Source organism: Humulus lupulus, chromosome 2 (genome assembly GCF_963169125.1).
Source record: "Humulus lupulus chromosome 2, drHumLupu1.1, whole genome shotgun sequence".
Lineage (NCBI taxonomy): Eukaryota > Viridiplantae > Streptophyta > Magnoliopsida > Rosales > Cannabaceae > Humulus > Humulus lupulus.
In genome coordinates, this window is record NC_084794.1 from 64,762,776 (window position 1) to 64,774,593 (window position 11,818).

At 29.3% G+C, this 11,818-nt stretch overlaps 1 protein-coding gene and 1 long non-coding RNA gene across 2 annotated transcripts; one reads left to right on the forward strand and one right to left on the reverse strand.

Annotated features, from left to right (window-relative positions):
* Nucleotides 1–2,311: 2,311 nt before the first annotated feature.
* Nucleotides 2,312–3,481, reverse strand: LOC133816079 (uncharacterized). The gene is made up of 3 exons (XR_009885004.1): nucleotides 3,246–3,481; nucleotides 3,080–3,137; nucleotides 2,312–2,555 (listed from the first exon to the last, which is right to left on the reverse strand). It is a non-coding gene; the product is annotated as an uncharacterized LOC133816079 (long non-coding RNA).
* Nucleotides 3,482–6,778: 3,297 nt separating this feature from the next.
* On the forward strand, nucleotides 6,779–8,386 carry LOC133817943 (cell division topological specificity factor homolog, chloroplastic). Its single transcript, XM_062250595.1, has 2 exons — nucleotides 6,779–7,018; nucleotides 7,608–8,386. The coding sequence occupies exons 1-2, from the start codon at nucleotides 6,926–6,928 to the stop codon at nucleotides 8,214–8,216; spliced, it is 702 nt and encodes a 233-aa protein (XP_062106579.1). The 5' UTR covers nucleotides 6,779–6,925; the 3' UTR covers nucleotides 8,217–8,386.
* Nucleotides 8,387–11,818: the final 3,432 nt, after the last annotated feature.

Consider the following 11,818-nt stretch of genomic DNA (forward strand, 5'->3'; position numbering starts at 1 on the left):
ATATTTACATGATTTAAAGCATAAATATGCAAGAAAATGAAGAAGAAAAAATAATGAAAAATTGTGAAAATTGACTTTACCGTGGCTGGGGACGAAGGGCTGAGCCATTCTCTTTCGTGTATGTCAAATGAAAAATGAGCAGGGAAATAGGTATCTGGTTTGTTTTGCAGGGAAAATTAGGGGTGAGCACGGTGTGGTTTGGACGGTTTGAACACTTTTTAATATACCAAGTCACAAATGCGGTTTAGTAACTAGAACATACCATGCGGTGTGATTTGGTTGCACCAAACCGACCAAACCAAACCATTTTTTGCAGTGTGGTTTGGGCAGTTTTCCACGATTTGTGTTAAAAAATATGTCATAACAAAATTTAAATTTTTAAAAAAAATACTAAATCCTTAGTTCGTAACAAATCCTCAATAAGTTCTAAACAACATCACAAGTTATCAATTAAGTTCAGTGAAACACAAAAAAAATATACAAGTCTCCCATATTGGGTAACTATAAAAAATGGTATATATGTAAAGTTTATTTTTTTAAATATATTTGTAAGTATGCGGTGCGGTGTGGTGCAAACCAAAATTTCACACTGCCAAACCGCGCACCGCACGGTTTAGCTCAAATACAAACTATACCGAACCATTACACTTTCACTACAACAAAATAGATGTTTTATGACTTTAATGGGGAGACATTGGAAGTCTACAATGTCTCTCACTTAGTGAGACGTTGTTGCTGGGGTCATTGTAGGTATATATCCCACGTCTCCCGTTGGGAGACGTGCCTCACTTCCCACGTCTCCCACTGGGAGAGGTGAAAAGTCAAATGTTGACTTTCCACCTCTCCCATTGGGAGACGTGGGAAGTCACTCACCTCTCCCAATGGGAGACGTGGGAAGTCCATAGGAGACATCCCACGTCTCCCATTGGGAGAGGTGAGTGATTTCCCACGTCTCCCAATGGGAGAGGTGGAAAGTCAAATGTTGACTTTCCACCTCTCCCATTGGGAGACGTGGGAAGTCTCCCACCTCTCCCATTGGGAGACATTGAAAGTCTCCCACCTCTCCTAATGGGAGACATTGAAAGTCTCCCACATTTAAAAAAAATAAATTAAATAAATTTATAATTAATATTATTAATTTAAATTGAATAATTAATATTAATTAATTATTAAATTAATATTAATTAATTTAATATTTAATATTATTAATTTAATATTATTAAATTAATTTAATATTTAATATTATTAATTTAATAATTAATTAAATTGAAATAATATTAATTTAAATTTAAATTATTTTAATCTAAATTTAAATTAATTTAATAATAAATTAAATTGGAAGAAAAAAATATATTTGTTAGATATATACAAGAAATACAATATTTGTTAGAAATATTCAAAATGAACAAATATTGCATTGTGTATGAAGAAAGAGTTAAAAAATTAAAAAAAAAAACCTATCAACGAGGTCGGTAACTTTGGATTATCGGCAACATATATGTCGCCCATTCTTGTCGCAACTCATCAATTTGTGCCTCTGTATATGATGTGCTTGTTAGCTGCAAGAAATATAAAGTAAAATATATTAATTAATTATTTGATTACATTTATAGTTTCAAAAATAATTTGTAAATTTTAATTAATAATACCGTTCTCAAGTAATGCCCAGGACTCGCATGCTCAATCAAATCCTTCAACATCCTCATTAAGTAGTATCCACATGCCACATTGTCCGGTTGGTGTGGACACTAATTATTTAAAAATATGAGTAATTTATTATTAAATTGAAACTTTTTTAAAAAAATGCATACATATTATTCTACTTAATTATTATAAATGTTCAAAAATTTCTGCTAAAGTTACTTACCTGAGGTTGCTTAATGCGTAGAGTATCAGGGATCTCGACATCAGGAAGATTCATAGAGAAAAAAAGATTGAAAGCGCTGACGATCACTGATACAATCTCCTCACGGTTATTTAGCTCTGAATTCACCGGATCACAACAATAAACATGATATGCGTATGGTGCCAAAATAAGCAACATCCAATGTTCACTGTATAAGAAAAACAAAAAAATTATAGCTCAAATGTTAAACAATGAAATTATTGATATGGGTCGGAAAAATGACAACTTTTTAAACTTACCCATGGTTCCAAGGGACAAGCATAACTTGTTCTTTTGATTTTACGTCATTGCAACGTCTGAACAGATTCTGAACACGATCGTCGAATGAACTCCCTTGAGTGGCGACGATATTAGGATTGACAAATAAAAACTTATTTTGGCGACCTTGTTGTACCACATGGAGCAATCGGAGCTATCTCCCCATGGTAATACCAAATTCTGTAACTCTTGTCGATCCCATTGAAATATAAGTGTTCTTTAATCTTTTTAAGATCCATCTTTTTAACATTTCCACACTTAAGACATGGACAATAAGTAAAATTTGGGTCTTTCACATTTTCCGAACAAAACCTTAAGAACAAATCAACCCCGTTCCTAAATTCCGCAGATAACCTATTTGCTGACATCCACTGTTTATCCATATATTCTTCTATGTCTATGGAAAAGAAAAGAAACAACACTAAATAAGCACGTGATAAAGTTGTATGTCTATATAAAACTAATTTTTTATTATCCTAGATAAAATCGGGCAGCATTTCCCCTATAATAGTGACCTAACCATCTGCATGTGAATATCAAAACAAACAATTCAAACAACATACAATAAGTTTCTTCCTTATAGAATGTCTATATAAAACTAATTGTTTATTATCCTAGATAAAATCGGGCAGCATTTCCCCTATAATAGTGACCTAACCATCTGCATGTGAATAGCAAAACAAACAATTCAAACAACACACAATAAGTTTATTCCTTATAGCTCCGCAGCACACAGTAAAATTTATCAGAACCTACTTCACTAATACACACAAGTTCTCAACCTTCCGTTATCACCGCAGCACACAATTTTAATCTCAGAACCTACTTCACTATGGATGAATATTTAAGATATTCAAACTCCTCTAACATTTGTTTAATAATATTAAAAGTAGAAGTAAGAGAATATATATGTACCTCTTGCAATCTTTAATCCAAAAGCTAGCAAAGTTACTTCACTTAGTAATCAAATTCGCTATTAAATCCACAAACCAATAAAATTAAATTAATAAATAATAAATAAAACATCACTAAATATCTAGCAATATATAACGTATTATTGTAATTTTAGAAACTTAATTACCTCAAATGTGTGATTGATATTGGAATTTTGATGCAAAATACTCTCTAAAATCTCACCACAAAAATCACAACCTATGAAATTAAATTAATTAATATGTTAAACATTACTAAACAAATATCACTAAATATCTAATAATAGTAAATGATATTGGTAAACAAATAAAAAAAATCCCAATGTGCCGCTAATTATAACTTCAACAAAAAATCAATATAAAATTTCATAACCTAAAAACTTAATAATAAACAAAAACATAAAAATTTTAATATATTTCTATTTTATAAATTATTTAATAAATTTATTTTAACATAACTATTGATATAACAAAATAGTTACAATTTAAAAAAAAATTCAAATATACAAAAATATATCTAAATTTCGAAATAAAAATTGATAAAAATTTAAAAAAATCATGAACATATATACTCTAATGAAATATATACAATGTGATAGGTTAAATTAAAAAAAAAAACTAAAAAATCATAAATCCCTAAAAACTTCCATTGAAAAACCACAAAAACATACAATGTATATAAAAAAATGCATAAAAATGTAAAACTAACACAAAATCATGTATATTACTCATCCTAATGCAAAACCTATAATTTATTTGCAAAATAATTAACTAAAAATCAAGAAAATAAAAAAAAAACTTACCTTAGAACCTTAAAAACGCAGCCCCAAATCGCTCAATTCTTCTCTCTGGTTTGCTCTCGGGTTCGTGTGAGGAAGAAGAAGGCTGGTAGTGATTTATAAGTGGAGACATCCAACGTCTCCCACTGGGAGACGTGCCACGTGTCCCACGTCTCCCAGTGGGAGACGTTGGATGTACCCATAAATCACTACCAGCCTATTTCCAACGTCTTCCACTATTTTTAATGTCTTCCAATTGTAACCATTAATATGCACTTTCAATGTCTTACACCATTAGCCATTTAAAATCCCTTCTAATTTTTAATGTCTTACACCAATGGTGTAAGACATTGTAGGGAGTCATTGAAAGTAGAATTTGTTGTAGTGTTTTGACACCGCGGTTTGCGGTGCGGTCGGTCACCGCGGTTTGTCGGTTTAGATGCTCACCCCTAGGGAAAATGGTCTTTTCTTCGCGGTTCTTTAGAAAAAACTACAGAGAAAAGAAATTTTTACTAAAAGAACTGCGGAGAAAAATTCCCGCCTCAAATATTAAAATTGCAATAAAATAGTACGTAAATATTAAATGTGATATTTTAGACTCATTCAAATATTTTCTCAATACTTTTTCTTTAAAATTGAAAAAAAAAACAAAAAAACCTATATTTATAGTAGTGTAACAATAAATTCTCACGTGTTAGTGTAGAACCACTTTTTTGGTGTATTCTAGTATTTTTGTTAAAACAACAATTCATTACTCAACATCTCCGATTTACTTGTCTCCTACATCTCCGAGCTTGGGTTAGCAATACTACAACAAGAACAAGTTGATTAGCAAAACCCACAAATTAAGGCACTGAACAATTCAAACAACCACTCGTAAATATATATTTTGAGACCAGTGAAGTTTGTTCAAAATCAAATGCTTAAATTACGTATATATGTAATTTAACTACCATTAAAAACATCTGAATGTGGATAACACATAATCCTACTTTGATTATTATTATTATTGGCTTTTACTGATTTTTTTAACCAAAAACAACCGCAAATGAATTGTTTTTTTTTTAATAAAAAACTATGTATAAACAATGTCTTTGAACTACTTTTTTTTTTTTAAGAAAAAGAAAAAATTTTACACCAATTTTTAAATTGATCTATGTTTTTTTTTTTAAAATTCACTACTAAGAGAGGTATTACACTAAAAAAAACTCAATTGTCGTAACAGAATGAGATTTCGAGGGTGTTGCGTGAGAGGAAAAAGTCATAGTAAAATTAAGGATAATTATATCACAAAAATTAAGAATAATTAATGGGTATATACTTTTTTGATCCTGTATTTTGTCACATTATTTATGTGTACCCTGTATTTTGACAAATTACTTTTTAGATCCTATGTTTTGTAAAATAGTTAAAATAAAACCCCAAACTCAATTTTGATGAAAAAAAAATTGAATATAACAATACAATTTTTAAGCAGAATGATTTTATTTTTATTCTGAATTATTAGTTTGGTAAATTATTTGTGATTTTAGTTGAGAAAACATTGATCAAAATCGGGTTTAGGATTCTATTTTAACCATTTTATAAAATATAGGGTCAAAAAAATAATTTGTCAAAATACAGGGTTCAAACAGGTAATAGAACAAAATACAGGGTCTAAAAATGTATAAACCCATAATTGATTGATAAAATAATTATGGGTACACTTGTAGTGATTATTTTTAATCACTATCTATAGATATTTTTAGTACATAAATAAATTGCAATTCTAAATTTTTTTTAAATGACGATGCATAATATAGTTACATGAGACCACATACAAATTTTCAAGAAAATCTGAATAATTTAGGATGCCGAAATCAATATTCAAATAATTTATTACACGAATGCTTATTTTAATATTTATACACGTGTGCAATAAGATATTTAAATCCTAATTTGGTTATTTTAAATTATCTATAATTTCTTAAAATTTTGTGAGAGTTTTCATGTAAATACATTATTTACTATTATTTAAAAAACATAACATTACAACTTATTCATATACCAAAAACACTAAAACACTAAAACTACTTATCGATAACATTAAAAATATTCACTACTCAAAAATTTTCTAATAATTATTTTTCTAAATTAAAGTGTATATTTTTTCAGAAAAATAAAAATAAATAAAGTGTATGTAATATAACCTCCTTTGAAATTCAACAGCTAAATAATGAGATTTTACCCTAAAAAAAGAACAGATATTTCTAAAGACAATAAGACAAAACAAAATTAACTTAAAAGCACACCGAAACTACAACACAGAAAGCGACGATATAGGTTGTGTCCGGTAAAATTTTTGTTTTTAAATTTTTTAACACAAAAATATAAATATTATTTTATTTTTGTTTTTTTATTTTTAAAAAATAAAAATATATTTGATAACTATTTTTGTTTTTTGTTTTTAAAAATAAAAAATAATAAATGTGCTTGATAACTTTTATTTTATTTTTGTTTAAAAATATGAAGTGTTGATTTGAAAAAGAGCAAACAAAAAATGAAAAAGTAAAAAACGGTTTAAAAAAATTTTGAAAATGAAAAAATTATATTTTCAAAATTTAATAAATTTTAATTGAAATTTTAAAAAAATAATAAATAAAATTTGAGTTGCCAAATATATTTTATATTTAATTTTTAATTTTTTAATTAATTAAATAAAAAACTTTTTTTTTTTGTAGGGAAATAAAAATCTTTTTTTAAGTGTTAAACAGCACCATAATTTTTTAAAAAAAATTTATGTAATAATAACTGGCCATAAACAACGACGTATTTATTTATTTTTGTTAAAAAATAAAAATCCGTTACTTCGTCATCATTCAATATCAACGGTTATTATTCCACCGATGCCCAGTCCAAACTACATAAGCCATTTCTTTAATTACGAATATACCCTCGCTGGAGCTTCTTCACTTCGTCTTCTGCAATTGTGTTAACCTACCCATCCCACGCAGCTCCACAACTCCCTAAGATCTTGAAACAAAAATAGTGTGGTACAGAAGGAGAAAGCTATGGCGGTGTCTGGAGATTTGAGGGTCTCTGCAACAATGTCTTCTTATCCTTTCAAGCACCACAATTTGGGAAACTCACTTCTGCCTTCCCAGGTTTCGCTTTCGTTTTCATTTAGTTTTCAGCTGAAATTCCTGGATTTTTTTACGCATATTCTTAAAATATCTCTGGAATTGGCCTTTAATTTCGTCGACCATAACTTGCCATTTTTCAAATCTTTGTTAAATTTTTTTGTCGAAGTAGGATTTATTGGGTATCTGTTTTGTTTCTTCTACTTGGTGTTTGTCTTCCGGTGAAATCCCAGCCTTTACTGCCTCACTATCATCTAATGTAAATCTAAAATGGATAGGGAAGTAAAATAATACAAGATGCCTAGAACTTTCTCAAAATGGGTTAGTAAAGCTACTCCCTCATTTGAAGAGAAATAGAAAGTTTTATGCACATTTCCTTTCCCAACCGCTGTTCTTGGTAAAATTCAGGTCCTTTTCCAAAAAAAAAGTAATAACTAAATATGGGAAACTATAACAGTAATGCAATAAATTTTACATTTTGAGAAAAATGGTCTGATTTAAATCGCATTCCTGACATATTAATTGGGGATCATTTTCATTGTTTTTATATCTAGAACTGCCCCAATTATATGTTTCTTTCCCACGTTTTGATGCTGTGTTTTCCATTATGCAGGTAGCATTTAAAGGCTTAAATGGTGGATTATCTACTAATTCCAAGGTCCTTTTCAAATGGCCATGCTTAGATCTGGAAGGGAACAATTTAAAGTGCCATTATCACCAGTCATTTGGTGTTTCTAGAAACAATAATCTTTCACCAGAACCTGCAACTCAAGAGACCGAAAATCTTATTCTCAATGCTGTGAATATGAAATTTTTTGAGCGCTTGAACTTGGCATGGAGGATACTGTTCCCATCACCAACTACAAAAAGGAAAAGTGTTGCAAATATCGCTAAGCAACGGTTGAAGATGATACTCTTCTCTGATCGATGCGCTGTAAGCGATGAGGCGAAGCAGAAGATTGTGAGCAACATTGTGGGAGCTCTATCTGATTTTGTGGAGATAGATTCACAGGATAAAGTTCAGCTTAGTGTCTCAACAGATACGGATTTGGGCACTGTGTACTCAGTCACAGTCCCAGTAAAGCGTGTTAAGCCTGAGTATCAAGCTGTGGATGACTATGGGACCATAACAAATGTTGATTACAAGGACAATGGAGAAGCATCTGGCTCTGTTGATGTTACCTTCGATTTTTTCATCCCTGATGAAAATTCTAGGTTTTAAGATCAAATATGTCTTGTTGTCCTCGTAGGTGAATGTTTTTCATTGTATGCCAAGCCAAAAAAGAAGAAACTTTCGAGATGTCATTGTTTAGCTTCCTGGTTTTTGAGACTTTAGCTATTTGTAAATATAAATTTTCCTTATTTTTATTCAGAATATATTTCTTTATGGTAGATGCTGCACAAAATGTTGAACAGCAATGTTGCACACACATGGCTAGATTTTGAATCTCATATTTCAAAGCCATCTATCTAGATGCAAAAACCTTGATGATTTTGGAAACTTTTACCTTGAGGAGAAAAGAAAGAAAGAAAAGATAGCTAGGTGGTGCAAAAGAAGGTATTATAGAATACCTATTTTTTTTTTCTTTCTTTTCCTTCTCTACAACCCTCGAACCTTTTACCTTGAGGCAAGGTGTGAGGCACTCTACCATCAAGAAGGCTGGAGGGTTATGCTATTAAATGGTTTGATTATTTTACTAACCAAATTACTTAACCACCCTCAAAAATAATAAAAATCCAAATGCAAACAGTTGGCATTGTATAAAACCGGGTGCTAAGTACGAAACGAATGATCAACTACAAGTTTGTATCTACAAAAATAAAAAAAACGACAGTAAAGTGTAGAAAATAAATGATGTCGTTTTAACAATATTTTGTAAAAAAATTATTATAGCCTTGATAAAACGAAAAAGCTATCCGCATAAAAGTAAATAAAAACTGTACTATTTATTGAATTAATAAACGTAACTTCTAAAAAAAAAAATCAAATTTTTGTATGGGTAAATTATGAATTCAAATTTTGTCAAAAAAATTATGAATTCAAATTCTCTTCCTCAAATTTTTTTGTCAAAGACAAAAATGTTGGGTTTTATGCCCTTATAACACTATGTTGGACATGTAATACAATTTTATATTGTTAATAAAAGTAGTAGAAATAATTTAGTTTGATAAATGTGTTGCTTACTTGCTTTATTACATAATTATTGAAATAATACAAACATTTATAAAATCTCGAACATATGGATAGTTACAATTATAGTGATTATGTCACAGTGAATTATAGTTAAAATTATATGCTCAAAAGAATGAGTCATAATATTAGATCAGTGCATTTGATTTTCACTGATTAGACAATCTACGATATGATCTACTTACACATTCGGGGTGTGATATCTTATCCAAGGTATTGACCAAGTAGATAAGATCAGATGTATTTGATTACATTGGACTAGGACCGACATTGATTATTGATAGATAAATAAGTATCGTTGTTATCGAATCTAATCAATGTCACAACGTTGACTATGGGTAAAGTCAATTTTAATTCTAAGTGATAATATTTTGCTAATTATATTTTTTAAATATTTTGACTTGCTTGTTACCAGCTTACCTTACGGTCTAGCCCATACTTACATCTTGGAGATTTAATAGTGTAATTGAGTGAGAGTATTATTCATAGATATGAAATCTATAACTTTTGCACAAGAAGTGAAAATCTGATTTCCTTAATTGCTTTGTTCAAATGTTAAATGATTGAGAACTCATTTCTGTGATTAAGTTCACGAAAATATCATTTATAAGGAACTTAGAGGGAGTTAAGGATAAAATACTAATGAGGGGTAAAACGATAATTTGCACCCAGCTCGTTAGTAAGTCATTGATAGAGAATTGACTAACTGTAATTATTATAACAATGGATAACGTATTTGTGGTTTGGAAAATACGTTATATGAATTAAAGAGTTCAATTTCGAGTCTATAGTGGAGTCATAATTAATTAATAAGGAAGTGAAATTATTCGTAAATTAATTCACGACAACCTATTGGAGCTTGATTTCATGGATCCATATTCCCCGCATCACCTTTGAGTAAAACAACTAAAATATCTCAATTAATTTATTTAATTATCAATTATGATTTTTAAAGTTGACTAGGTCAATTTTGAATTTTTTTTTACAGAGATATGAGATTTAGAGAATATTTGAACAAATTTATTATTCATAAATTTGTGTTAATATAAATAAATAATATTAAATCAAGATTCAAATTATAATTAATTAATTTGAATAAGAATTTAATTAATAAATGAAAAGATAAATAAATATAAATGTTTTGAATTTAGGCCCAATTGAGATTTAAATTTTAGACAAATAGATTTGGCCCAAGTCCATTTGTGGGAGCCAAGGCTTTGATTTTTTGTTTCTTGTTTTAAATTTAAATTTAAATTAAACTCACTAAGTTGCATATATAAGGAATATGATATCTAGAGTTTTCATAAGTTAGTCTCAGTTGATTCAATGAGTAAGTGAAAACCTTAATAATCTTATCCTTTCTTGGCCACTCACTCTCTTCTTCTTTTCTAGATCTCTATCTCATGTGCTGAGAACCAACCCACACTAGTTCTAGGTTGATCAAAAGCTTGATGAGGAAGATTGTGTTGTTGATCTAGTTCAATCTCTTGATAATATTCTACTATTCCGCTGCATATATGTAAGTTTCTCTTATTCTTTTCTAGATCTCTATCTCATGTGCTGAGAACCAGCCCACACTAGTTCTAGATTGATCAAAAGCTTGGCGAGGAAGACTGTATTGCTAATCTAGTTCAATCTCTTGATAATACTCAGCTACATAAATGAATCAAGGGTTGGAGAGATTGAATGAATGAGTTGTTTCAGTTCCGCTGCGTATATATAAGTTTCTCTACTTTACACTATTTTGTATCATTTTCATAGGAGCATTGTCTATGAGTTTACATATTTGTTTGATAATATGTAAATTACATGAAAATTAACAAAGATCATGTTATATGCAATTTCCTACAAAAAAAATATTTGTATGATGTTATTGGCAATAGGTGCACGTTCCTAATAAATTTTTGATTCTCTTGTTCATTATAAGTGATAATTTTATAATTATTGTGAATTTAGTATTTTTGTCCTTTATATTTTCATCCTACATTTTTTTCTCTCATTTACTAATATTGTTTTTGTTTGGATGATATTTTATTTTGTAGGTTGTTTCTCAGATATACAAACAAAAAAATGAAGTATATAGTGATATTGGATTAAATTCTTTCTACAAATGTTGTGGAAACAAATTGTTTAACAATGGTATCTACTTTTACTAAGAAAAATATATTTTACATTGACATTGGATTTTTGTTATAAAATATAACAAGTTTTTTATCTAAATTTTTTTTAGAAGTGTCTCCAATTCATGTTTTTTGTTTTATGAATTAGCTGTGAATGTTCTTTGTACATAAAAACAACTTGTTTGACAGAGGATATCTCTGATTTTTTATTGAGATATTTAGATGTTTTAAGTTGTCATTGCTACAATTATTTTTTCTTGTTCACCCTATCTCACCACTGAGGAGCAGCTACTGTATTTAAAATGACATTTTTTTTTATAAAAAAATAAATTATTATTTCAAATAAAGTGAGGGAAAAGGAAAAGTAGGAGAGAATTAATATTTTAAGTCTGTTGAAGAAAATTTTCAGTTATTTCTGGTTTGGGCTAACCTCGGCTTGCCCTTCTCTTCGGCCCGATCCAACATCTCCCTCATCTTATTCTCTTCTATTCTCTAGGTGTCAGTGACGAACCC

Coding starts and splice junctions, on each gene's coding strand:
- LOC133817943 (XM_062250595.1), top strand. CDS start 6,926: ATGGCGGTGTCTGGAGATTTGAGGGTCTCTGCAACAATGTCTTCTTAT. Junction 7,019..7,607: donor ACTCACTTCTGCCTTCCCAG/GTTTCGCTTTCG, acceptor TCCATTATGCAG/GTAGCATTTAAAGGCTTAAA.